This window comes from Cervus elaphus, chromosome 11, assembly GCF_910594005.1.
Source record: "Cervus elaphus chromosome 11, mCerEla1.1, whole genome shotgun sequence".
NCBI lineage: Eukaryota > Metazoa > Chordata > Mammalia > Artiodactyla > Cervidae > Cervus > Cervus elaphus.
Genome location: NC_057825.1, coordinates 8,392,486 through 8,420,363, shown reverse-complemented (window position 1 = coordinate 8,420,363; position 27,878 = coordinate 8,392,486). Strand labels below are relative to the sequence as shown.

Genomic DNA, 27,878 nt, shown 5'->3' with positions numbered 1-27,878 from the left:
GTCTGTGTCCTGGCATCTTTCTGATCAAATGATTTGGTGACTCAGCCCTCCCCCCAGCAGGCCTGGACGCCTTAGGTCAAGGGCAGCCCCGTGGCCTCTCCCTCCTCACCAGGGATCCCAGCTGGGCAGGGCCAGGGCAAACAGCCTTAACGGTAAGGGGAGGTGGGCTGTGATAAGAGAAGGCAGATAAAACCAGCCCCATTGGGCACGAAGCCCAGCCTCAAGGCCCGGAAGTCTCTGCATGCCCCCTCCCTAGTACTCCCTTCTGCCTGCTCACCTTTAACCTCCACCGGGTTGTTTTTTAACTCACAGAAGATTCTGACTTAGTCCTGTGCTCGGAAATCCAGCAGGGAGGCCGAGATCCCTGGGCTGATCCCAGGATGAAAGCAGAAGCCTATCAGGTGAGACCTTCTCCCAGCGCCCTGCCCACCCGCCCCAGGCACGCTCCCCCAAGGCCAGGGTGGGAGAAGGCCAGGTCTTGGGAATCCCTCCAGCTCCCCCTCCCCTCTGTGGCCCAGACCAGGGCAGGCTTGGCAGAGGTACCCACACCCGTGAGTCACTCCATGCCCCATCCGGTCGGGGAGCGGGAAGCCCAGGGATGAGAGGTGCCAGGTCCCTGGCTACTTCCTGGCTAGTGGCTGAGAAGCTCTGGTGGGAAGCAGCCATGGAGGAGCCAGGCCTAACGGGGTGTCCTCTCTCTGCTAAAACTGCCTCCTTCCAGGTAGGAGAACACAGTGACCTTGGACAGGCAGCCTTCTTCTCTAAGGCTACCTTTTGTACAATGAGTGTAGATAGACCTCAGGGATCCAATTAGTGATGATCATAACCTCATAATTTGAAATGAAGATCCAAGGAAAAAGCCTTGTCATCTTGGGGAGGTGAGCTGTTGGAGGAGCCCACCTTGTTCTGAAGGCCTGGGGTGGTCCAGGGCCCCCCAACCCCATGGGCCTCACAGCTCCCTTTTCACCAACTGGAGGCTCCACAGAAGCCTCCACCCGGTGTGGAGATGGGAAGCTCTGAAGGAGGACTGGACAGCAGGCGTGGGAGGTGGCCGAGGCGGCCTTGAGGATCTTCCTGTGTGCCAGGCCCCATTTACAGACTGGGTTTTGTCTGACCGACCTATGAGAAAGAGCGGCCAGCTCTATTTTAATAATGATAATGACAATGGCACTACTGATCAAAGTGCTTTCTGCCTGCTGGGCCCTGTGCCCGCTGTTGTCTGTGCTTGATGATCTGAGACCATTATTGTCTGCATTTTAAAGATCTGGAAGGTGCGGGCAGGAGCATGTAAGGACTTGGCCTGTGGAAGGTTTCTAACTTCATTCATGTGTGGAGACCTTGCTCTGTGCTCTGGGCCCAGCACCCCCCTTCCCACTCACCTCCAGACCTCTGAGGCTGGCAGGACTGCGACCCCCACTTTACAGATGAGGAAACAGGGCTTCAGGGGGCAAGGAGACCGCCAGCTCAGAAGCGACAGAATCATCCTTGGAGGGGACCAGCTAGAGCTGGGGGTGGGAACCCCAGGCTGGACTATGAGAGTCTGTAGACACTAGACAAGTTGCTTAGCCTCTTTGAGCCTCAGTTTCCTTCTCTGTAGAATGGGCACCACAAGACTGCCTCCCTCCCTCTTGGGATGGCTGGGCGAGGCCCTGTGAGGATCGCACGGCTGTTGTGGCTCAGCCAGTGTCCCCTGGGGCTGCACACCAGGCTGGCCGCTTCCCCCCGACCCACGACAGAGAGGACATTCCGCCCAGTAACAGAGGAGCAGCCCCAGAAGCCAGGGGTTAGGAGTTATGGCTTCTTCAAGGTCAGCCAGACCCCCTGGCTCTAGAGGCCAGGATCCCAGAGAGGTGAGGTGACCTGATACACAGTGTGGTCCCCTCACCAGGGGCGGCCTCCTGGGCTGGGGAGTATTGGCATTTTGCAGGGCTTCTCATCTCCCTCTGAACTGAGAGCCAGCTCAAGGCCAGAGCCCAGTTAGTTGACCAGATGACCAGGCACCCCCAAGGGCACAGGGCAGCTTGGGCAGGGTCCAGGGATGTCTGGGGTGCACTGTGGTTGTTGTTCAGTCACTAAGTTGTGCCTGACTTTTTGTCAACCCCACGAACTGCAGGATGCCAAGCTTCCCTGTCCTTCACTATCTCCCAGAGTTTGCTCAAACTCATGTCCACTGGGAGGCCTGGTATTGCAGACCCCTGTGAATGACTACACCACTTCCCCTGTTAGGCCTTTGTTGTCTTCCCTGAGAAATGGGTCCCAGGTCAGACCTTCCCTCACTGGGTGGGTGTGAGGATCAAACAAGACAGATGTGTGTATAGTCCTTGCACAATGCTGATGTCTAGGAAGAACTTGTATTGTTATTTAAGAAAACCCATGTTACCAAAAAAACAAAAAAAATTAGCTAGGGTTTCCCTAGCTTGATCAGAGGGGCTAAATTTGGAATCAAAAGGAGCTGGAACTGAGCTGAATCCTTGAACCAACTTGTTAGTTGGTGACATTCCCAGGTGATTCCTTGCCTCTTGTCCTGTTTCCTCACCTGTAAAATGGGCTCAGTACAGCACCAGGCAAGGAGGAGGCTCTGTACATCTTATCTCCAGGGAGAAGGTGCCAAGGACCATCAGTTACAGAGTGTGATAACAAACTGAGAAAACATGTTCCACACTTTTTTTTTCCCTTCTGAAAATTGGCAATCTGCTCTCAGATTTGAGCAAAGAAAGGATCGGCCAGTTCAGAGAGCCCTCAGGCCCTTCCAGGAGGTGGCAGAACTGAAGCCAGCCTTCCAGTGGCACGTCTCGCCTCAAGGCTCCATACCACACACCTGGGGCCCTTCAAAAGGCCTTCTTGGCTATGAGTGGGGACCCCAGAAACTTCCCAGGAGCATCTGGGAGCCACACCTGCTTCCAGGTCAGTTCTGGCCCCTTGCTGGGCCTCAGTGTCCCCAGCTGCTGACCAGGAATGTTGATCACGAAGAGCTCTGAGGGATTTCCTTGGCAGTCCAGTGGTTAACACTTCGCCTTCCAATGCAGGGGTGAGGGTTTGATCCCTGGTAGGGGAACTAAGATCCCAGGTGCCCCTCAGCCAAAAAAACCCAAAATATAAAACAGAAGCAATATTGTAACAAATTCAATAAAGACTTTAAAAATGGCCACATCAAAAAATCTCAAAAAACAAAGAAACAGTAGAGCTCTGAGGTGCTGGTCACCTAACATGGAAGGAATCATTCATTCTTTTTCCCACTTAGGCATGTTACCAGGGGAAAAACTATAAAATACATACAAGCAAAATGAAGGTAACAGTCACCTGTAAATAAAATTTTTTTAAAAGGAAAAAAAATATATATATATATACTTATAAAAGAAGTCACTTCTAGCCTTACCTCTCAGAGCTGATCATAGTTACCTTTTTGGAGAAAAATGCCCAGGCTGGTTTCTAAATTGTAATTATTTGAACAATAGGATCCCAGTGTCCATACTGAGTCATCAAAAGGTTTGTTCCCTTAACAAGCTTCTTATATTAAAATTTACAATGCTCTGTTAGAAAACATTTATTTTGAAATGCTGATACAGTCACATGGTTTACAATCTAAAAGGTACAAAAGGGTAGATGGCAAGAATGTGACAAGGGGACATTTGATCAGAGATCTGAAATGATCATGAGTTTGTCACGTGAACTTTAGGGAGAAGAACATTCCGGACCGAGGGAATCCCAGTGCAAAGGCCCTGAGGCTCTGTCCTGCGCTCACTCTGTATGACCTTGGGCTGGCTGAGCAACCCCTCTGCCTCAGTTTCCCATCTTCATAAGGAGGATAATCACAGTACTCCTTAAGCTGCTGTGAGGATTAAATGAATACCATTCACGCTAAGTGCTCAGTAGGTGTGGACTTTCACAAACACAAAAATGGTGTGTTTGAGAATCAGAGGAGAACAGCAGGGCTGGGGGCAATGATAAGATCCAACATTTGGACTTCATCCTAAGTGCAGTGAGAATCCATGGGGAGATTTGAATCAGGAGAGAGGAGATCTGGTTTTTTCAAAAATGATGAAGAACAGGGATTTCCTTGGTGGTCCAGTGGTTAAGATCCCACACTTCCAATGCAGGGGGTGTGGGTTTGATCCTTGGTTGCGGAACTAAGATCCTCCATGTCACGTGACATGGCCAAAAAAAGACAAAAAAAAAAAGGGAAACAATTGTGGTTGTAGGGGTCAAGAGGAACAACAGCAAGGAGGCAATAGGTTAGACCAGCAGTAGTGGCCTGGGCCTGGAGGGATGGCAGTGAGGCCTAGCTTTATTTATTTATTTATTTTTATAATTGTATTTATTTATGGTTGTGCTGGGTCTTCGTTGCATTTCTCCAGTTGCAGTGAAAACAGGGGCTGCTCACTAGTTGCGGTGCATGGGCCTCTCTTGCGGCGGGTTCTCCTGTTGCAGAGCACGGGCTCTAGGGCGTGGGGGCGTCAGTAGTTGTGACACGTGGGCTCAGTAGTTGCAGCTCCCAGGCTCTAGGGCATGGGTTCAGTAGTTGCTCCACGGCACGTGGGATCTTCCTGGCTTAGGGATCAAACCGTGCCTCCAGCATTGGCAGGCAGATTCTTTACCCCTAAGTCACCAGGGAAGCCTAGCTTTAGACTTGAGCCCCCCTGGGTGGAGCTGTTCTCCAAACTGAAAAGCCCTGGGGAGCAGCTGAGATGCCTTCAGACGCTGAGAGGTCACCAGGCGCTCATGTCAGTAGCCAGTGAAGAGGGACATTTGAAAGTCAAACATGGTCACAGACCCGGGACAGCAGGGACCACCTCGGGGAGAGAGGCATGAGCCTCTGGCCACCAACGGGAGGAGGTCGGAGGGGAGAACAGAGGGCCAGTAGGGCTCACCCAGCCAGGAAGGAGGAGGACGGGGAGGGGAGGTGTCCGGGAAGCCGAGAACAAAGGGTTTCAGGAAGAAGGACGTCATCAGGTCATCAACCGTGTCACCTGCCACCCGAGATGGAGGCTGATAAACAGCACGTGGGGCCCTGAGCACAGTTCCAGTTGTTGGTTCCCTCGGGGTCAACCTTAGAAGCAGTGGAACTGCAGGGTCAGAGGGAGGCCCATTTTTAAGGTCCACTGCCCTCCTCATACACTAAATCCATTCACACCTCTGTAGCCAGAGTTGGGGTGAGGATAAGAAGAGGCTATCCCCACTGAGGATATGGAATTCTGTTTAAGGCAAGTTTCTTCTCACCCAGCGACAGCAAAGAGTTTTCATGTAGGTCCCTGGACATAAGCTGACATTCAAAGGTGGGGGGAGTCCTTATGTATCAGAGGGTCTGAATCTGGATGTGGCCATCGGAAATGTACCCTCCCTTCTGAATGCTAATCTTCTGCATAAATCTGCCATAGAGCTTGAACCTCCTCTGGTCTTCACAGAACCCTGGGTGGGGGTGGGGAACGGGCAGCGGAACCCCTCTAGTCCTGGCTCTCTGGAATGCCTTTGAAGACTCTTGGCGTCATCAAGACCCACCCTCCCCTAGAAATTATGAGATGGGACAGAACTCATTTCAGCCTTGTCCAATTAAGGAGAAGACTGCAAGTCAAGACAGAATCAGAAATAGGAAGCAAATTGCCCAAGGTCACACGGTGCATCGACAGCAGAGATTAACCGGACCAGTGGTGGCGAGCTGGGGCAGGTTTTAGAGCCAGCAAATCTGGCTTTGTGTCTTAGCTCCACCACACACTATCTCACTCTGAATGAGTTGCTTACCCTCTGTGAGCCTCCATTTTGCCACCTGTCAAATGGGGATAATCTTTCATTCATATCATTCTTGTGAGGTTTAAAAAGAGATTGCAGTGCTCGCTTCGGCAGCACATATACTAAAATTGGAACGATACAGAGAAGATTAGCATGGCCCCTGCGCAAGGATGACATGCAAATTTGTGAAGTGTTCCATAAAAAAAATAAATAAATAAATAAATAAAAAGAGACTATAATGCCAATCCCAGGGATAAATGCTAAAGGAACCCACCCAAAAGAGCAAAGAGGAAAAGTTTAGGGGAAATGTGTTTCAGGCAGAGGTAAAAGTTGTGAACATGAGCTTGGCCAAGACCAAGTCCCGAAGTCTGCCTGCTGTTACTGTCTCCTGTCCTGATGAGGCAGGAGAGAGCAGTAACTCAGGCAGATCTGAGTGTAGAAAGCCCAGCATGATGCCTTTGCTGACCTGCTGTGTGGCCCCAAGCTGTCTCTCTCCCTCTCTGGTCCCCAGCCTCCCGTCCCTACAGGCTTTAAACAGAGATCGCAAATCTTTGTTCTTTGCAAGTTTCATTCTTCACTCTTCTCTTGCTCCCTGGGCAGGGTGCTCCAAAAGCAGAGCCTTGTCATCTGTCCCCACAAGCCAGTGTCCCCAGCACGGAGCCCAGGTCTGGCAGAGACAATTTTTCACCAAATGAATGCATGAATGCATGGATGGATCCACCCTTTCCCTTTGGGAGAGTGGGAGGTTGAAGCAGGACCCCCTGTCCCCTCATTACCCTCCGTGCATGCCTGCAGGCCTGCCTCCCATGGGTGGACACTGGCCTGCTTGCCAGTTTCCTTGAGTCCTTGTTTTCTTTGCTCTCCACACAACGGATTTGTTTCTATTGTTCTTTATGGAGAATGAGAACCCCTTCACCGTATCGCCAAAAGGCCAACAGTGGTTCTCCAGGTGCACTATGAAAGTGCTTTTGATTTTCTCCTTTATACTTTCGCTACTTTCTTGTACAAGTATCTGTGGCTTTTCAAATAAAAAGTAATTTCCCTGGTGGTCCAGCGGTTAAGACTCCATGCTCCCAGGGCAGGGGGCCCTGGTTTGATCCCTGGTCAGGGAACTAGATCCCACATGCCACAACTAAGACCTTGTTGGTTTTCAGTTGCGTCAGACTCTTTGTGATCACATGGACTGCAGCACGCCAGGCCTCCCTGTCCTTCACTGTCTCCTGGAGTTTGCTCAGATTCGCGTCCATTGAGTCAGTGATGCCAGCCAACCATCTCATCCTCTGTCACGCCCTTCTCCTCCTGCCCTCAATCTTTCCCAGCATTAGGGTCTTTTCCAATGAGTCAGCTCTTTGCATCAGGTGGCCAAAGTATTGAAGCTTCAGCTACGACCTGGTGCAGCTTCACCTAAGACCTGGTATAGCCAAATAAATTTTTTTTTAAAAAAAAGCCATAATGCAAAGGAGGTGAGGGGAATGCTAAAGAAATACAAATGACCTTTTTAAAAAAATTAATTATTTTTATTTTGGCTATGTTGGGTCTTCGCTGATAAGCAGGCTTTTCTCTGGCTGTGCAGAGCAGGGCCTACTCTCCAGTTGCGGTGCACAGGCTTCTCATTGCGGTGACTTCTTTTGTTGCGGAGCACAGGCTCTAGGCTTGGGCACTTCAGGAGTTGTGGCTCCCGGGCTCTAGAGCACAGGCTCAATCGTTGTGGTCCATGGGCTTAGTTGCTTTGCAGCATTTGAGATCTTCCTGGACCAGGGATTGAACCCATGTCTCCTGCATTGGCAGGCAGATTCTCTACCACTGAGCACTAGGGAAGCCCATGACTTTTAAAGATAAAAAATGCTCACCCTCCTTCATAATAAAATAAATGCAAAAGATAGCTACCCTGAGAATACATGTTTCCCCCTATGGGATTGGCAAGATCAGAGTTGGCTAAGGGTGTGTGTTGGTGAGGAAATAGCTGGCTCATGCCCCTCAGGGCCACAGGGGTGGAAACTGGCCCTGTCCCTATGGAGGACAACGTGGCAATCTGTATGAAAGTGTCAAATGCACATCACCTTTGATCCATCCATTGCACTTCCTGGAATTTATCCATCAGATGTGCTCACACATGGAAGGAATAATGTTACCCACCGTAGCATTGCTTGTGATGGCCAAATATTGAAAACCTAAACATCCATCAGTAAGAGACTGGCCAAATACATGAGAGTACTTCCACACCAAGGAGTACTATGCAGCTTTGAAAAGGCAAATTAGCCAATACGGCCTCTCTTATGTGGCAACATGGTCCAGAATAAGGTCTAGGATATAAAGTTATATGGAGAAAGTTCAATGCAGACTCGTGTGTATAGTCTGCTGCTATCTTTGAGTGTAAAGAAGTGTGTGTGTTAGTTGCTCAAGTCATGCCCGACTCTTGGTGACCCCATGGATTGTAGCCCACTAGGCTTCTCTGCCCATGGAATTCTCCAGGAAAGAATACTTGAGTATAAACAAGAAATCAATATATATTTGTATTTCCTTGTAATTGCATAAAATGTCTCTAGAAAAATCACAAGAAGCATAACTTTGCTTTTGGATGGGGGAATTGGGTTGCTAGGACCTGGGGTGGGAGGGAAGCTTTTCCCAGTGTACCTTTTCATATCTCTCACTATTTAAATGATATGATGTATTATCCATCCAAAAAAAAAAAAAGTGAGAATTTAAAAACAAAATAAAAAGTAAGGAACAGTTTGAATATGACAAAGAAGATAAATCTATCGCATTCCTTCCCCTCTTAAATTTCCAGGTGTCATTGGCTATAAAAATTGTCCTTGGAAGGAATTCCCTGATGGTCCAGTGGTTAGGAGATGGTGCTTTGATTGCTGGGATCTGCCAAAAAAAAGTGGTCCTTATAGACCATGGAGGAAAGGCCACTGGGTGACTTTGCCACGGCTTCCTGTTTTTGTTGTTCAGTCGCTAAGTCACGTCTGACTCCTTGTGATCCCATGGACTGTAGCATGCCAGGCTCCTCTGTCCTCCGTTATCTTCCGGAGTTTGCTCAAATTCAGGTCCATTGAGTCGGTGATGCTATCTAATCATCTCATCCTCTGCCGTCCCCATCACCTCCTGCCCTCAGTCTTTCCCAGAAGCAAGATCTTTTCCAATGAGTCAACTCTTCGCAAAGTGACCAAAGTACTAAAGTTTTAGCAGTTTACTGAAATACAAGCCGGGAAAGAAGCTCAATTTCACTGCAGACAGAGAAATACACAGTAAGAATGACAGGGTACTCTACACCCAGCCATCTGGGGGACATTCTGGAATAGGGGTGCTCTCTCTGCACACACAACTGATGGGCTGCAATGTTTCCAGTGTTGGGGGGAAGGAATGCAAATACCCTTGGACCCAACTGTTCCTCATCCCATGCAATCTCACCCTCAGAAATTTAAGCCCCTGATGTAGATGCTATCCTCTGTGGCAGAGCACTGCAGGCAAGTAGGGAACGCATTATGGTATAGCCACTGTTTCTAAGCTAGCAGTGCCCTCACCTCCAGTGGGGAGGGGGCAGGAGGAAGGTATAGAGGCTAGGAATAAGGACTCTGGGGCCAGAGCTCAAATTTTGACGTTGTGACTTGGGCATGTGCCTTTATTTCTCTGGGCCTCGGTTTCCTCACTTGTGAAACAGCATATAATACTGGTACCTATTTCACAGGGTTTTAATGATTAAATGAGTAACTATGTAGAATGGATTCTAAAACAGTGCCTGGACCAGAAAGGTTCTACTTAACTGTTTGCTAAGTAATGGTCTTAAAGGGATCCCTCCTTATTTTTTAGGATTTTTTTTTTGAGGGGGTTGGTTTTATTCTCTTTTTTGACCCTGGAGCATGCAGGAGCTTAGTTCCCTGACCGGGGATTGAACCCATACCCCCTGCAATGAAAGTACGGCTTAACCACTAGACCAGCAGGGAAGTCTATGGATCCCTATAGGCTTATTGTTGAGTATGAATGTTAAGATGCAGAAAGTATTGTCATTTGCATCAGCAAGGTTCTATAGGGAGTTCTCTGGTAGTCTAGTGGTTAGGATTCGGGGCTTTCACTGTGGCCTGGATTCAATCCCTGGTGGGGGGACTGAGATCCCGCAAGCTGGGCTACATGGCCCAGAAAAACCAAAAATAAAGAAGCCCAAGGCCCTAGTTGTGTCTGTGATTTCATGAGCAGACACACACTGTGGGACACACACTTGGTCGTCAATGTTCTTGTTGTTCAGTTGCTAAGTCATGTCCAACTCTTTGCAACTCCATGGATGGTAGCATGCCAGGCACCTCTGTCCTCCACTGTCTCCCAGAGTTTGTTCAGATTCACGTCCACTGAGTCAGTGATGCTATCTAACTACCTCATTCTCTGCTGCCCCCTGCTCTTCTTGCCTTCTGTCTTTCCCAGCATGAGGTTTTTTCCAATGACTCGGCTCTTCACATCAAGTGGCCAGATTGTTGGAGCTTTAGGTTCAGCATCAGTCCTTCCTATGGATATTCAGGATTGATTTATTTTAGGATTGACTGGTTTGATCTCCTTGGCTGTCAATAAGAATTACCAAAGGTGGGGGGAGAGAGAGGGTTAAGCAAAATTAAAAAAAACCATTTAATGCCATTTTATGATAAATTTTATGCAGTTATTAAATTATAATATCTAAAGAAAGTTTCAATTATTTTTTAAAAAGAAGAAAACTAAGCAAGACAACGACCTGTCCATCTCCCGTGGGGCAGGGGTGGGGGCACCCAGCAGTGATATGAACAGCAGAAGTCCAGCCAATGACAGAATCTTCCCAACACATGTGTTTATTTCAAAATCAAACAATCTCTGGTAAATATTTAGACCCAGTGTCTGCAGGAAAGAGGGAGAGACTGCTGATACTGAAATCCCATCAGTTGTTAAAAGTGAAAGTGAAAGTGAAGTCGCTCAGTCCTGTCTGACTCTTTGCAACCCCGTGGACGGTAGCCCACCAGGCTTCTCCGTCCATGGGATTCTCCAGGCAAGAATACTGGAGTGGGTTGCCAGTTCCTTCTCCAGGGGATCTTCCCGACCCAGGGATCGAACCCAGGTCTCCCGCATTGCAGGCAGACGCTTTAACCTCTGAACCACCAGGGAAGCCCAAAATTGTTAAGGGACTGCCTTTTATCCGAGAAAACTTCTCTAGAAGCTTCTTGCAGCAACTCCCCACCCCCACCCAAACACATACACCTTTCTAGGTCTCAACTGTAGAAAGGAAATCTCCATACTACTTTTTTTCTATGCTAGCAGTTGGGACCAAGAAGGTCATATACAGGAAGGTCATATACCAATGAACGGGGCCCAGGTTCAATCTGTGGTCATGGATCTAATGGGGGGCCAAAAAATAAAGTAAAAAAAGATTAAGAAAAGTAAACCAAAAATATTTTTAAATAAAGAGCAAAACTGTTAATTAAAAAAATTAAGTCATAGACAGAAAAAGTTCTGAAAACTCCAGGACAAGCCTGGATCCTCCACCCACAGGTGGGACAGATTACTGTCCTCTCTGAGGGCAGCTCTCTCTAAACAGCACATCTTCTGAGATGCAAATCTGATCTTGTCATCCTTTCTTAGAAGCATTTTATTGTAATCCAAATCTAAATGCAATTTAGTTTCTTCTAAGGCCACAAGATCCTGCTGGATCTGGCATCCTGTCACCCTGGGGCTCACTAACTGCACTCAATCTCCACAGCTCATGAGGTCAGGATGTTGCCTTTTCCAGGAAGCCTTCCCAGGCTGCCCAGGAATGGTTAGGGGACCCAGTAGCTCTAGGTGCCTGGTTTTTGGTCTGTTACACCGCAGTCGAGCTGTCAGATTCATGACAGCAGAGGCCGAATCCCTGCAGTTTGTAGTCCCTGGGTTGGGTCGGGATGTTTTGGGAGCTATGATTCAGTGACCTCCCTGAGGTGTCCACCAGTTTTATCATTGTATCCTGGCTCGCTGATTCCTAAAATGTCAATGTTCACTCCTGCCATCTCCTGTTTGACCACTTCCAGTTTGCCTTGATTCATGGACCTAACATTCCAAGCAACAGTTAGAACTGGACATGGAACAACAGACTGGTTCCAAATTGGGAAAGGAGTACGTCAAGGCTGTATGTTGTCACCCTGCTTACTTAACTTATATGCAGAGTACACCATGAGAAATGCTGGGCTGGATGAAGCACAAGTTGGAATCAAGATTGCTGTGATATCAATATCAATAATCTCAGATATGCAGATGACACCACCCTTATGGCAGAAAGCAAACAATAACTAAAGAGCCTCTTGATGAAAGTGAAAGAGGAGAGTGAAAAAGTTGGCTTAAAGCTCAACATTCAGAAAACTAAGATCATGGCATCCGGTCCCATCACTTCATGGCAAACAGATGGGGGAACAGTGGAAACAGTGGCTGACTTTATTTTTCTGGGCTCCAAAATCACTACAGATGGCGATTGCAGCCATGAAATTAAAAGATGCTTACTCCTTGGAAGGAAAGTTATGACCAACCTAGACAGCATATTAAAAAGCAGAGACATTACTTCGTCAACAAAGGTCCGTTTAGTCAAGGCTATGGTTTTTTCCAGTGGTCATGTATGGATGTGAAAGTTGGACTATAAAGAAAGCTGAGCACCAAAGAATTGATGCTTTTGAACTGTAGTGTTGGAGAATACTCTTGAGAGTCCCTTGGACTGCAAGGAGATCCAACCAGTCCATCCTAAAGGAGATCAGTCCTGGGTGTTCATTGGAAGGACTGATGTTGAAGCTGAAACTCCAATCCTTTGGCCACCTGATGTGATGAGCTGACTCATTTGAGAAGACCCTGATGCTGGGAAGGAGTGGGTGCAGGAGGAGAAGGGGATGACAGAAGATGAGATGGTTGGATGGCATCACCGACTCAATGGACATGGGTTTGGGTGGACTCTGGGAGTTGGTGATGGACAGGGAGGCATGGCGTGCTGCAGTTCATGGGGTCGCAAAGAGTCGGACATGACTGAACGATTGAACTGAACTAAACATTCCAGGTTCCTATACAATATTGCTCTTTACAGCATAGGACTTTGCTTCTATCACCAAGCACATCCACAACTGGGTGTTGTTTTTGCTTTGGCTTCATCTCTTCATTCTTTCTGGAGTTATTTCTCTACTGATCTCAAGTGGCAAATTAGGCACCTACAGACCTGGGAAGTTCATCTTTCATTGTCCTATCTTTTCGCCTTTTCATACTGTTCATGGGGTTCTCAAGGCAAGAACACTGAATTGGTTTGCCATACCCTTCTCCAGTGGACCACATTTTGTCAGAACTCTCCACCATGACTCATCCATCTTGGGTGGCCCTAAACGGCATGGCTCATAGTTTCATTGAGTTAGACAGGGCTGTGGGCCATGTGATCAGGTTGGTCAGATTGGTTATGCAGATGACACCACCCTTATGGCAGAAAGTGAAGAATAAAGAGCCTCTTGATGAAAGTGAAAGAGGAGAGTGGAACATTTGGTTTAAAGCTCAACATTCAGAAAACTAAAATCATGGCATCTGGTCCCATCACTTCATGGCAAATAGATGGGGAAACAGTGGAAACAGTTCAGTTCAGTTCAGTTCAGTTGCTCAGTCGTATCTGACTCTTTGTGACCCCATTAGAACTAACACCTGAAAAAGATGTCCTTTTCATTATAGGGGACTGGAATGCAAAAGTAGGAAGTCAAGAAACACCTGGAGTAACAGGCAAATTTGACCTTGGAGGACAGAATGAAGCAGGGCAAAGGCTAATAGAGTTTTGCCAAGAGAACACACTGGTCACAGCAAACACCCTCTTCCAACAACACAAGAGAAGACTCTACACATGGACATCACCAGATGGCCAACACCGAAATCAGATCAATTATATTCTTTGCAGCCAAAGATGGAGAAGCTCCATATAGTCAGCAAAAAGAAGACTGGGAGCTGACTGTGGCTCAGATCATGAACTCCTTATTGCCAAATTCAGACTTAAATTGAAGAAAGTGGGGAAAACCACTAGACCATTCAGGTATGACCTAAATCAAATCCCTTATGATTATACAGTGGAAGTGAGAAATAGATTTAAGGGACTAGATCTAATAGACAGAGTGCCTGATGAACTATGGACAGAGGTTTATGACATTGTACAGGAAACAGTGGCTGACTTTATTCTTGTGGGCTCCAAAATCACTGCAGATGGTGACTGCAGCCATGAAATTAAAAGACGCTTACTCATTGGAAGGAAAGTTATGACCAACCTAGATAGCATATTAAAAAGCAGAGACATTCCTTTGCCAACAAAGGTCCATCTAGTCAAAGCTATGGTTTTTCCAGTAGTCATATATGGATGTGAGAGTTGGGCTATAAAGAAAGCTGAGCGCCGAAGAATTGATGCTTTTGAACTGTGGTGTTGGAGAAGACTCTTGAGAGTCCCTTGGACTGCAAGGAGATCCAACCAGTCCATCCTAAAGGAAATCAGTCCTGAATATTCATTGGAAGGACTGATGTTGAAGCTGAAACTTCAATCCTTTGGCCACCTGATATGTGAAGAGCTGACTCATTGGAAAAGACCCCGATGCTGGGAAAGATTAAGGTCAGGAGGAGAAGGGGATGACAGAGGATGAGATGGTTGGATGGCATCACCGACTCAATGGACATGAATTTCAGTAAACTCCGGGAGTTGGTGAGGGACCAGGGGGACCTGGCACGCTGCAGTCCATGGGGTCGCAAGACTGAGCGACTGAACTGAACTGAACTGGTCCCGGCTCTCAGCTGGTTCTGGCCTGGAGCAGGGCTGCTGACTGGGACTGGCTATTTGGGGTGGGTGAGGGGAGTGAGGCCAGATCCTGGAGAAGACGACGAAAAGAGTGCGTATTTTCCTAAGGCAGAGGACTCCCGCGGGACCGTGCCCCTCACAAACATGAACGAACTCTCCGGCCCGCGCTGGGGCCAGCCCCTCACAACGATGGCGTCGCGCAGGCTCTTATTGGTCGCAGTGGGCTCGATGGGCAGCGCTGATTGGCGAGGAGAGGAGGCGTGTCGGGGGCGGGCCCAGGAGCTTAGTTTTTTTTTTTTTTCGGTCCGGGCCTAGAGTGCAGCTGCCTGCCTCTCTGCTATGTCTCGGGCACGCTGCCACGCTCTCTTCCTGGCAGCGGTTTCTCCGCGTGGTGCAACAACCGGGGTCGCAGCGCAGCGAGGGTTGAGCGCGTGGCCTGTGCTGCAGGAGCCAGGCATGGAGTATCAGGTATCTTTGCCCGCCGGCGGGAGGTCGCGCAATGACTCGTGAGCCAGCCTGAGGTCACTTAGCATCTGGTCTGCGCCAAGCTGAGAGGGTGGCCAGAAGCCTGGGACTCGCAGGGGTCGAGGGGCGGGGCGGGCGGGGACCTTCTGGAGTCTGGAGGTGGGGACAGGCACCAGGAAGTTGGGCCCGGCTCTACCGGATTTGGGAATTCTGAGGTTGAAGTGAACCGCGGTTGGAAGAGACGAAGGGGATGCCCGGTGGTAGGACCAACGGCTCAGCTGAGATTCTGGAGTTATTACAGTGTCTCCGGACTCCGAAGCAGCAGTTGGGGGTGGGGGAGAGTAGAGGGATTAGGGAGTTCAGACTTGGGAGTTCAGACTTGAGAGATCCAGGAGTCTTGATGTGGGTTGGAGTCTCCAGGATTCAGGAAGAAGGAGATCCAAGTGCTTAGAATTGGGGAGCAGGCAGAACTCAGGAGCAGGGGTGGTGGTGAAAGAACATGGAAAACAAAAACTTCCTCCTGGTTCTGTGCCAAAGGCCAATTGCCAGAGACCAGCACAGGATGCTGGCCAGGCAAGCGGCACCAGTTTGACGAGTAGGGCCTGCAACCAGCCATTGAGGCCCTGAAGGATTATAAATATCACTCCCACTTCCACCACCCAGTGTGAACTGTCCTGAGGCTATACCTACCTGCCTTCTTGTCTGGGCGACCCTGGCACACCCTTCCTCCCTCTGAGACTCCTCTCTCTCAACTGGTTGCTTCAGGCCACTCTTCTCTGGGTCGGAATGTGGAATCCCAATCCTCAGGGTTAGGCATGGAAGCCTCCTGGAATTCCTAGTTCTAATTCCTTCAGTTCTAAGATCCTAGCCTTCTGTGGTTCTGGCCCTACTTTAGGAGGGCCAGATATAGTGATATAGTGTGAACTATGGAAGGAATTGGGCTTTCCCAGTGGCTCAGTGGTCAAGGATCTACCTGCCAGTGCAGGAGACGCAGGGGACATGGGTTCAATCCCTGGCTCAGGAAGATCCCCTGAAGAAGGAAATGACAACCCACTTCAGTATTCTTGCCTGGGAAATCCCTTGGACAGAGGAACCTGGTGGGCTACACTCCATGGGGTTGCAAACAGCTGGACATGACTGAGCATGACTGGGCATATACGCACACACCCACACATGCATGGAGGGAATTAGGGCAAAGACCTGAGAGTGAAGCCTAGTCCTGTTAGTCAGTTTACCTGTTTTGCCTGGCACTCCCTAGGTGAAGCTGAACTGCCCCAGGCTCCCATTTCTGCCAGAGCTAGGAAAATGCCACTTCTTTCTCAGTGGTGCCTAACCTCTGGGCTGGGGCACCAGGGGCTGGCATGCCTAGCCCCTGGCATGCTGTGTGCCCCTGTCCCCATGGGCCCCTAATGCGCCTTAACTTGCTACCTGGGGCTCACTGCCAGGATGCTGTGCGCACACTCAACACACTGCAGACCAATGCTAACTACTTGGAGATGGTGAAGCGTGAGCGGGGTGACCCCCAGACACAGCTGGAAGCCATGAAGCTGTACTTGGCACGGAGTGGGCTGCAGGTAAGGTGGGGAGGGCCTGTAACCACCTCCACCCCCCACTTCTGTCTGTGCCTCCTGTGGCTGAGGCAGGGACCTTGTCTGTCTGTCCTAGGTGGAGGACTTGGACCAACTGAACATCATCCACATCACTGGGACCAAGGGGAAGGTGAATCACAGGACCCAGGGGTAGGGCATCCGCGGGCTGGGGTGGGGGTTTGGGACCTGCCCAGACAAGACCTTTTATTTGCAGGGCTCCACGTGTGCCTTCACTGAACGTATCCTCCGAAGCTACGGCCTGAAGACGGGGTTCTTTAGGTACTGAGATACAGAGGGATGTGGTGTCTCCTAGCTGTCTGGGGGTCTCTGGATCCAATCTGCACCTCAGGGTCAGGGTCCCCCACAGGAACTCAGCTGCATGTCTCTCTGCCCAGTGTTTATTCATTCAACATACATTCAGTTAGCATTTAGTGTATTAACCCAAGTTTATGGCAATCTCTAATTTTTATAATGCAAAGAACTTGAGGAGGGGAGCAGCAACTTGAATGGATAAACAAAATACACAGCTGGAAAAGTCAGATATCTTTTTAGTTCTTTTTTGGCCACATCATGCGGTATGAGGGATCTTAGTTCCCTAACCAGGGATCAAATCCGTGCCCCCTGCAGTGGAAGCACGGAGACTTAACCACTGGACTGCCAGGGGCGTCCCTCAGATGTCTTTTTTTTCAGTTCAGTTCAGTTCAGTCGCTCAGTTGTGTCTGACTCTTTGTGACCCCATGAACTGCAGCACACCAGGCCTCCCTGTCCATCACCAACTCCCAGAGCCTACCCAAACTCATGTCCATTGAGTCGGTGATGCCATCCAACCATCTCATCCTCTGTCATCCCCTTCTCCTGTCCTCAATCTTTCCCAGCATCGGGGTCTTTTCCAGTGAGTCAGCTCTTCACATATCAGGTGGCCAAAGGATTGGAGTTTCAGCTTCAACATCAGTCCTTCCAATGAATATTCAGGACTGATTTCCTTTAGGATGGACTGGTTGGATCTCCTTGCAGTCCAAGGGACTCTCAAGAGTCTTCTCCAACACCACAGTTCAAAAGCATCAATTCTTCGGCGCTCAGCTTTCTTTATAGTCCATCTTTCACATCCATACATGACTGCTGGAAAAACCATAGCCTTGACTAGATGGACCTTTGTTGGCAAAGGAATGTCTCTGCTTTTTAATATGCTGTCTAGGTTGGTCATAACTTTCCTTCCAAGGAGTAAGCATCTTTTAATTTCATGGCTGCAATTGCCATCTGCAGTGATTTTGGAGCCCAGAAAAATAAAGTCAGCCACTGTTTCCCTATCTGTTTGCCATGAAGTGATGGGACCAGATGCCATGATCTTAGTTTCCTGAATGTTGAGTTTTAGGCCAACTTTTTCACTCTCCTCTTTCACTTTCATCAAGAGGTTCTTTAGTTCTTTTTCACTTTCTGCCATAAGGGTGGTGTCATCCGCATATCTGAGGTTATTGATATTTCTTCCAGCAATCTTGATTCCAGCTTGTGCTTCCTCCAGCCCAGCATTTCTCATGATGTACTCTACATATAAGCAGGGTGACAATATACAGCCTTGACGTACTCCTTTTCCTATTTGGAGCCAGTCTGTTGTTCCATGTCCAGTTCTAACTGTTGCTTCCTGACCTGCATACAGGATTCTCAAGAGGCAGATCAGGTGGTCTGGTATTCCCATCTCTTTCAGAATTTTCCACAGTTTATTGTGATCCACACAGTCAAAGGCTTTGGCATAGTCAGTAAAGCAGAAATAGATGTTTTTCTGGAACTCTCTTACTTTTTCGATGATCCAGCGGATGTTGGCAATTTGATCTCTGGTTCCCCTGCCTTTTCTAAAACCAGCTTGAACATCTGGAAGTTCATGGTTCATATATTGCTGAAGCCTGGCTTGGAGAATTTTGAGCATTACTTTACTAGCATGTGAAATGAGTACAATTGTGCAGTAGTGTGAGCATTCTTTGATGTTTCCTTTCTTGGGGATTGGAATGAAAACTGACCTTTTCCAGTCCTGTGGCCACTGCTGAGTTTTCCAAATTTGCTGATATATTGAGTGCAGCATTTTCACAGTATCATCTTTTAGGATTTGAAATAGCTCAACTGGAATTCCATCACCTCCACTAGCTTTGTTCGTAGTGATGCTTCCTAAGGCCCACTTGACTTCATATTCCAGGATGTTTGACTCTAGGTGAGTGATCACACCATCATGATTATCTGGGTTGTGAAGATCTTTTTTGTACAGTTCTTCTGTGTATTCTTGCCACCTTAATATCTTCTGCTTCTGTCAGGTCCATACCATTTCTGTCCTTATTGTGCCCATCTTTGCATGAAATATTCCCTTGGTATCTCTAATTTTCTTGAAGAGATCTCTAGTCTTTCCCATTCTGTTGTTTTCATCTATTTCTTTGCACTGATCACTGAGGAAGGCTTTCTTATCTCTCCTTGCTATTCTTTGGAACTCTGCATTCAAGTGGGTATATCTTTCCTTTTCTCCTTTGCTTTTCGCTTCTCTTCTTTTCACAGTTATTTGTAAGTCCTCCTCAGACGGCCATTTTGCCTTTTTGCATTTCTTTTTCTTGGGGATGGTCTTGATCCCTGTCTCCTGTACAATGTCATGAACCTCCGCCCATAGTTCATCAGGCACTCTGTCTATCAGATCTAATACCTTAAATCTATTTCTCACTTCCACTGTATAATTATAAGGGATTTGATTTAGGTCATACCTGATGGTCTAGTGGTTTTCCCCACTTTCTTCAATTTAAATCTGAATTTGGCAATAAGGAATTCATGATCTGAGCCACAGTCAGCTCCCAGTCTTGTTTTTGATGACTGTATAGAGCTTCTCCATCTTTGGCTGCAAAGAATATAATTGATCTGATTTCGGTGTTGGCCATCTGATGATGTCCATGTGTAGAGTCTTCTCTTGTGTTGTTGGAAGAGGGTGTTTGCTATGACCAGTGTGTTCTCTTGGCAAAACTCTATTAGCCTTTGCCCTGCTTCATTCTGTCCTCCAAGGTCAAATTTGCCTGTTACTCCAGGTGTTTCTTGACTTCCTACTTTTGCATTCCAGTCCTCTATAATGAAAAGGACATCTTTTTTGGGTGTTAGTTCTGAAAGGTCTTGTAGGTATTCATAGAACCGTTCAGCTTCAGCTTCTTCAGTGTTACTGGTTGGGACTTAGACTTGGATTACTGTGATACTGAATGGTTTGCCTTGGAAACAAACAGAGATCATTCTGTCATTTTTGAGATTGCATCCAAGCACTGCATTTCAGACTCTCTTGTTGACTATGATGGCTACTCCATTTCTTCTGAGGGTTTCCTTTTTTTTTTTTTTTAAGATTTATTTATTATTTATTGGCTGTGGTGGGTCTTCATCACTGCTGTGTGGGCTTTCTCTAGTTGTGGCAAGCAGGGGCTATGCTTCGTTGTAGAGTGGGGTCTTCTCATTGCAGTTGCTTTCCTTGTGGAGTACAGGCTTCAGAGCACACGGGCTTCAGTAGTTTCCACAGTCAGGCTCAGTAGTTATGTTGCATGGGCTTGGTTGCTCTGCAGCATGTGGGATCTTCCCAGACCAGGGATCAAACCAGTGTCCCTTGCATTGCAAGGCAGATTCTTAACCACTGGACCATTAAGAAAGCCCCCTCAGATATCTTTTTTTATTAACTTAAATTCCTTACACAGTTTTTAAATCACATAGAAATATTTATCAGTTAGGGTATCTTTGCCATAAGGAGCAGAAAGCCTGGCTAGAAAGGCTTAGACAGTAAGCATAGGGTATGATGCCCCTGTCGAGGTCTCCCTAGTAGGCAGCAGAAGGGAACCCTATCACTGTGCCAGCCTCATCCACTGCTTTGCCCGCTCGGCAGCGCCCCGTCTTGGCCACATTCAAGCATCTAAAATCACACCACAGGATTGCAGTGAGCCGGTACGGATAGATAGGGGTCCCTCTTCCCTGAAGCTATATGTGCCTTTCTTAAGCCCATCGCTGGCAAAGCAGTGGAATTAACATGCCAGTTAATCGCTCAGGTTTCAGTCCCTAAGCTCAGGGCATTCAAGATGTGTGCCTCCTTTTATTTTACCAGTTTTATCAAGTGACTTCTGTAAACAACTGAAACCAGCTGACTGAGGTCCTTTCAGATCAGTGTGTTTTCCCTCCACAGTTCTTTGTTCAAAATAGAGAAATGGAGAGGATTCATAATATGAGAGGATCTTTGAGGATTCAAATAAAAGCCCCAAATCTCTCATCTAAAATAATTTGAGGGGTTAAAAACCCAGCCTTCAACTTGGGCTCATGTGGCATCATGGGCCAGTCTGGGGCTGCAACTTGAACACAGCTGATGAGGCCTTGTCCTCAAGGGCAGGAAGACAGACAGACATTATGGGGGCAGATGTTGGCAGAGTAGCTGATAGGTATGGGCTGGGGTTGGGGGTGCGGATGGGGGCGTGCTATAGGAGCCCAGAGAGCATGCCTGACCAGCCTGGTGGGAGGATCCTTTCTCTCTGCTGGAGGAGTGGTCTTACTTGAGATCTGTGTAGTGGGCAGGTACACAGGTAGACCTGGAGATAGAAAGTATGTGGGCAGGGGGAAGGAAGCAGGGCTGGAGGAGCTAAACAATAGTCCAGAGGGGCTGGGGCACAGGGACCTAAGAAGGGCTGCAGGAGAGGTGAGGCGCAGAGGCCAGGGGAACCAGCGCCGCTGGGGCCTAGGAGGCCGAGATGAGGAGCAAGAAGGGTTTTCAGCAGGACAGTGATACAGCCTGATTTGTTTTTCCAAAAGATGGATCTGACTATGGGGCGGGTGTAGGGGGCAGCCTGGGGGTCTTGGGAAGGGAGTTTCCTGATGACCCTGGGTCTTTCGGCAGCTCTCCCCACCTGGTGCAGGTGCGTGAGCGGATCCGCATCAATGGGCAGCCCATAAGCTCCGAACTCTTCACCAAGCACTTCTGGCGCCTCTACCACCGGCTGGAGGAGACCAAGGTGCCTGTGCCAGAGGGCTGGTGGGTGGGCAGGGTAGGGGACCCCAAGTGGGTGAGTAGACCCAGAGGGTGCTGCGCATCCCAGGACACCATCTCCCCCAGCACAGAGGCTGCAATGGCCCCGAGCTCTGACGTAATCCTGTCCATAGGACGACAGCAGCTGTGTCTCCATGCCCGGCTACTTCCGCTTCCTCACGCTCATGGCCTTCCACGTCTTCCTCCAAGAGAAGGTGTGTGTGGCCACCTCCCCAAAAACCCTGTGCTCCAGACGTTGGGAAGGGGAATCTCGGCAGGCTAAGGGCTCGCGTGCAGCGTCTGGGAGCCCCTGTGCCTCCTGCCATGCCCTCTGATCTTCTGCAGGTGGACCTGGCAGTGGTGGAAGTAGGCATCGGTGGGGCTTACGACTGCACCAACATCATCAGGTGAGGACGATGGCTTGGGGAGAGGGATGGTGGCCAGGAGCCCAGGGTCATCCTGGCCCTTTCGTTTCCCGCAGGAAGCCTGTGGTGTGTGGGATCACCTCTCTTGGCATCGACCACACTGGCCTTCTCGGGGACACGATGGAGAAGATCGCATGGCAGAAAGGGGGCATTTTTAAGGTGACCTGGGGAGGGGAGGTACATGGATGGCCTGACCCTGGCCCTCAAGATTCAGGGAAGGGGAGGGGTGCTTATTTGTATCTTGACTCAGAATTAGGTCTTGGAATCAGTGGGGTCTGGGTTCTCAAGGGAGCTCTGTGTGGGACTGGAATAAGTTGAGCCCCATCTCTGGCCTCAGTCTCCCCATCGAGGGGTTCCCAAAGGTCCAATGGGGGAAGGCTGAATGGGCTGCCCAGAACGAGGGATGTGGGGGCCAGAGACGGGCAGTGGAGCACCCTGGGTAGCCCCTGGCTCACTCACCGTGTCCTCCACAGAGTGGCGTCCCTGCCTTCACCGTGCCCCAGCCTGACGAGCCGCTGGCAGTGCTAAGGGACAGGGCTCAGCAGATCTCAGTGAGTCTGAAGGAACTGCCGTGGGGGCGGAGGAGGACTGACTGGGGAGGCACTTTATCCTCTGGGATTTGCCTCGGTTTGCTCATCTGTGCTCGTCCAGCTGGGGTGCATCTCGGTTCTAGGAACAGGGTTTGGTGGGTTCTGGTTGGTGGGTTCTGGTAGATGGAAGGGCTGATGGCATCAGGGAGGGCCATCCCCTGAGCAGCTGCTGCCCGTCTCCCCTGCAGTGTCCCCTCTACCTGTGCCCACCACTACAAGCCCTGGAGGAAGGGGGGCCACCGCTGACCCTGGGCCTGGAGGGAGAGCACCAGCGGTCCAATGCTGCCCTGGCCTTGCAGCTGGCCCGCTGCTGGCTGCAGCAGAAAGGTTACCAGGGTAAGTGGGCAGGTCAGTGGATGGGCAGGGGACAGGTGGACCCGCCTCTGAGGGCCCTTAGAGGTGAGGACCGAGTCCACTGAAGCCCTCCCTCTCCTTTCCCTCCCCTGCCAGATGCCGGGGAGCTGAAGGCATCTAGGCCCAGCCTCCCAGGGCAGCTGCCCCTGGCACCTGTGTTCCAGCCCACACCCCACATGCAGCAGGGTGAGTTGGACCTTCCTGCCCAGCCAGGCCCCCTTCAGGTGTTTTCTTCTGGTCTCCTATTAGAGAGGTGGGACCAATGGTGCCTTAAGAGAAAGGACTCTGCTGAAGGCAGTAAGTTTCCCGCACTTTGAGTCCATGAAGTCTCTCTGAACCCGTTTTCCCATCTGCCAAGTGAGATGATGATAGGATCCACTGAGAGGTGCCGTCACTAAAGGACTGAGTCCGGAGCCTGCCAGATATGGGATAAAGTGCCCAACCAGCCTGTGGCAGCTGCCAGCCCTGTCATGCTTGTCATCATCAGGAGACCATGAGGGTCTTGAGGACCGTGATACTCTTCAGACTTCTTGCTTCCCCCCAAACTTTCAGCACATAGTAGGTCCTCGTGGCTGTTAAACCCCTTCAGCGGATGGTTCCAGGGTGCCCACTGTGTGCCAGGCCCTGTGTCAGGGCCGTGAGACAGTCCTGGAACCAGGTGGGTTACATCCCAGCCCCAGGACTCAGGGCTTCCCTGGGGGTCAGCAGTGCAGAATTTGCCTGCAATGCAGGAGACGTGGCACACACGGGTTTAATTCCTGGGTCGGGAAGATCCCCTTGGAGAATGAAACGGCAACCCACTCCAGTATTTTTGCCTGGGAAATCCCATGGACAGAGGAGCCTGGCGGGCTACAAGTCCCGGGGTCGCAAAGCGTCTGACGTGACTGAAGGGACTGAGCACATAAGCCCAGGACTCACTCGCTCTGTGACCAACTCTCTCTGAGTCAGGGTTCTCTGCCTGCATCTTAGGACTAACATATGACAGCAGCCCCCCTCTCAGAGCCACCTGGAAGAGTCCACCAGATAAGGCAGCCAAAGAGCTGATCCCAGCGACTAGGGCCCAGCCAGAGGCTTCTGGGCTGATCAGAGTGGCTAGCAAGGAGGGCTCTGCGTGCGGGCAGGCAGTTAGTTGAGGACCACAGTGGGAGGATACGGGAGGGTTGCCTCGGGGCTGCGCCTGGAGGACTGCCTTGCTCCCCAACCCAGGGCTTTGGCACACGGAGTGGCCAGGTCGGACGCAGTTGCTGCGGCGCGGGCCCCTTACCTGGTACCTGGACGGCGCTCACACCACCAGCAGCATGCAGGCCTGCGTGCGCTGGTTCCGCCAGGCGCTGCACCGATGCCAGAGGCCGGACAGGTGAGCGGCGGGCAGAGGCGGGGCTGGGGCGGGGGCGGGACCTCGGGGAAGGATGGGGCGGGGCTTGGTCGGCGGAGAGGGGTGGGACCTTGAGGAGGGGTGGAGCGTAGGAGGGATTGAGGCTGGGTCAGTGGGGAGGGGTGGGACCTCGGGGAAGGATGGGGCGTGGCCTTGAGGAGGGGTGGGGCGGGGCTTGGTCAGCAGAGCGGGCGGGACCTTGAGGGAGGGAGTGTGGGCGGGGGCGAGACTGGGCCAGTGGGGAGGGGCTGGACCTCGGGGAAGGATGGGGTGGGACTCGGGGACAGGGTCGGACGGGGACAGCAGGGGAGGAGAGGAAGTTTCTGGAGGAAGGATGGGGCAGGGCCCGCAGAGAAGGGGTGGGAGGCCCCGCCGCTCTGACCTCCCTCACCTCTAACTCCTCCCTCTCCCAGCGGGTCCGAGGTGCGCGTCTTGCTCTTCAACTCCACTGGGGACCGGGATTCCGCGGCCCTGCTGAAGCTGCTGCAGGTGAGGGACTGGCTGGGGTATGGGCAGCAGGCAGGCTAGCTCGAGTGCTGGCTTTGACCCCCAGCAGCGGTGCCTTCATCCCTGAACTTGTTTCCTCAGCTGGAGAATGGCCCTGATTGCTCATTCCCCTCCTGAATTGTATTACCAAAGCATTGGGCGCAGGGAAGTCAAGTCACAGGTCACTGCCCGCATTCTCCTCCGTGGTCACCCTCAAGACCAGGGTTATAGGCGGGACCAGGTAAGTGGTGTGAGGTGCAGGCTCTGGATTCACTTGCCAGGTTCCCTTCAGCCACTGGCATGTGACCCTGGATAAGAGATGGCATTTCCCTGAGCCTCAGTTTGCCTCACCGTAAAACAGGGATGTTACTATGATACCTACCTGCTTCTAAACTTTGGTTTATCCAAGAAGACACATAGAACATAGATGGCCCATAAGTATATGAGAGTGTACTCAACATGCCAGATCATCAGTACAGTGCAAATCAAAACCACAAGGAGATATTATCTCACACATGTTAGAATGGCGGTCATCAAAAAGACAAGAGAAAGTAAGCATTGGAGGGGATGTGGACAAAAGGGAACACCTATGAACTGTTAGTGGGATATCATTTCACAGCAGCTATGGATAATAATAGGATAATAATAGAAAGGTTTCTCAAAAAAGTTCAAAACTGGTATGTTATATGATCTGGCAATTCCACTTCTGGGGATTTATCCCAAGAAAAAAGCACTAACTTGAAAAGATTAAAAAAATAATAAAGTTTGGTTTAAGGGGTCACTGGACTATTAAGCATAGAGGGAGGGGCCCCACTGTGCTCTGGGAAATTGAGTCTGCCCTGGCTGTCAAGGCTGAAAGGGTTCCTAGGGATCGTTTCCCATTTCATAGACAGGATGCTATATCTGTCCTTCATATCCACAACCTCGCTCCTTTGTGCTCAGTAGATGGGTCACCTTAAGCCAATGTGTATGCCCCCTCCAGTCTGTCTCCCTGTCTGTGTTGGGCTGTGCTGCCCAGGCCACAGGCCATATGGGGTACGCTGAGGCAGATGGGGAGGCAGGGGCATGGAAGTGCTGTGGGTGGGTTTATGCAGCAGTGCTCCAGTTCAGCTGGGGCGGGGGGGGGGGGGTGCATCTCTAGAGATGGGGACATGGATGTGGACTCTGGGGGTGCTCTGTGGAATTCAGGGTGGGGGAACCTCCTCTCAGGCCCTGACACTGAGCTTCTCCCTTTGGCCTTCTAGCCCTGCCAGTTTGACTATGCCATTTTCTGCCCTAACCTGGCAGAGATGGCATCAACAGACAATGCAGGTGAGTTGACAGGCATAGTCCCTGGGGTGGGCAGGGGGCAGTGGGCCCTGAGGTGGATTGCTGTGTTGGTGACAGTGGGGGCTTTTAAACTGGAGGTCTTGGGTAAGAACTAGATTTGTTTTATCGTATAAAGCAATACCCTTTGGTACGTTTTGAATGTTGTGTGTGACTGCAATACTAAGAAGGAATTGTTGGGGAAACTAGTTTTCAAAATGCAGGTTACAACCCAGTGATGGTTCTTGAAATCAGCTTAGTGGGTCTCAACCAGCATTTTAAATAGAATAGAGAGTGTCAGTGTGTCTTGCAGAAAATTAAGGGTAGGTACGGTCTGATGACATTCTCTTCCAGACGTATACGTGTACACATGTGAGTCCTGGGCTGCTGCTATAAAATGTATTCTTTTTCACTATGGGTTATATAAAAAGTTTTTTTTTTTTTTTAAATCTAAAAAATACAGATCTCCAGGCCCCACATCAGTTGGCATGGGGATAGTCTGGGAATTTGCATTTGGAGAAATACTTAATGCCCACCTAGCGATGGACCTTGTGCATTTCACAGATGAAGGCAATGAGTTAGGGCAGAAAGAGGTGCTCCATGGGCAGAAGCCCCGACATTGAAGCTAAACTGCCTGGGCCTGTTTCTCAACAACTCTGTGACAAAGGGCAGTCACCGAACTTTCCGAGCCTCCGTTTCCTCAGTGCTAAGGATGGTCGGTGCTTGGATAGAGCCTGGCATTGAGCATGGGCTCACGGCATGCTTCCCCTCCCCCACCCTGGGCTGCCTCACTGATGTGTCCGTCCCTGTGCCCCGCAGACCAACAGAACTTCACAGTGACACTGGACCAGGTGCTGCTCCGCTGCCTCACCCACCAACAGCACTGGAGTCGCCTGCATGAGGAGCAGGCCAGCCCGGACCCCTGGAGCACCCCCAGCCGGGAGCAGGGTGGGCCTGCATCTCTGCTGCTGGCGCCTCACCCACCCCACACCCACAGTGCCAGCTCCCTCATCTTCAGCTGCATCTCCCACGCCTTGCAGTGGATCACCCAAGGCCGGGACCCTGTCTTTCAGCCGCCCCGTCCCCCACGGGGCCTCCTCACCCACCCTGTGGCAGACAGCGGGGCCGTGGTACTCCAAGAGGCTGCCGCCGTCCACGTGCTGGTCACAGGCAGCCTACACCTGGTGGGCGGTGTCCTGAAGCTGCTGGAGCCCTCCCTGTCCCAGTAGCCCAGGCAGTGGGGTGGAGCGGAGGGGCGTCTGCCCTGCATCTCCCATGAACTCCTAAACTATTTGCCTTTTGTGCCTTCCTGATTCTGTCTAGAGTGACCCAGGGTCTTGGGCTCTAAGCAGTGAAATAGAGAGCTGGAGGCTGGATGCTGAGCTCTGTCTCTGAGCCTCTCCAGCTGTTGGACCACACCTGACCGTCCAGTCCCTCTCTACTCCCACGTTGCCTGCTTCCTGTCTCAGGCCCAGCTTACTGTGTAAGCTGTCTGACCAAGCCTGGGGCCCTGTCGGCTGTTGGCTGCTGGTTGACAGATTTCCTCCTCCCAGTGGCCTTCTGGGAAAGGAGAGGGTCCCTGCTTGGGGCCCCCAGGGCGCAGAGGGTGGCTGAAATGATTTAAAGCTTTGAACTTTAAAAAAAAAAAAAAAAGATTGGCTGGGACTTCCCTGATAGTCCAGTGGTTTTAAGACTCTGCATTTTCAATGCAGAGGACGTGGGTTCGTTCGATCCCTGGCTAACTAAGGTCCCACATGCTGCATGGTATGGCCAAAAAAAAAAAA

The 27,878-nt window shown here is 50.3% G+C and overlaps 1 protein-coding gene and 1 non-coding gene across 4 annotated transcripts; both read left to right on the top strand.

Moving 5' to 3' along the window:
* The first annotated feature begins 290 nt into the window (after positions 1-290).
* FPGS (folylpolyglutamate synthase) lies at positions 291-27,759 on the top strand. 3 transcript variants are annotated; one of them, XM_043917145.1, is made up of 15 exons: positions 291-401; positions 16,411-16,539; positions 16,631-16,684; positions 16,769-16,833; positions 21,431-21,545; positions 21,694-21,774; positions 21,905-21,966; positions 22,041-22,143; positions 22,458-22,535; positions 22,763-22,910; positions 23,025-23,114; positions 24,135-24,285; positions 24,717-24,792; positions 26,034-26,100; positions 26,914-27,759. In XM_043917145.1, the coding sequence occupies exons 1-15, from the start codon at positions 381-383 to the stop codon at positions 27,321-27,323; spliced, it is 1,650 nt and encodes a 549-aa protein (XP_043773080.1). In that variant the 5' UTR covers positions 291-380; the 3' UTR covers positions 27,324-27,759. The 3 variants fall into 3 exon arrangements, with proteins under 3 accessions (XP_043773080.1, XP_043773079.1, XP_043773078.1); XM_043917144.1 differs by lacking the exon at positions 291-401 and adding an exon at positions 591-721; XM_043917143.1 differs by lacking the exon at positions 291-401 and adding an exon at positions 14,592-14,968.
* Positions 5,823-5,929, top strand: LOC122704102. Its single transcript, XR_006343733.1, has one exon. It is a non-coding gene; the product is annotated as a U6 spliceosomal RNA (small nuclear RNA).
* Positions 27,760-27,878: the final 119 nt, after the last annotated feature.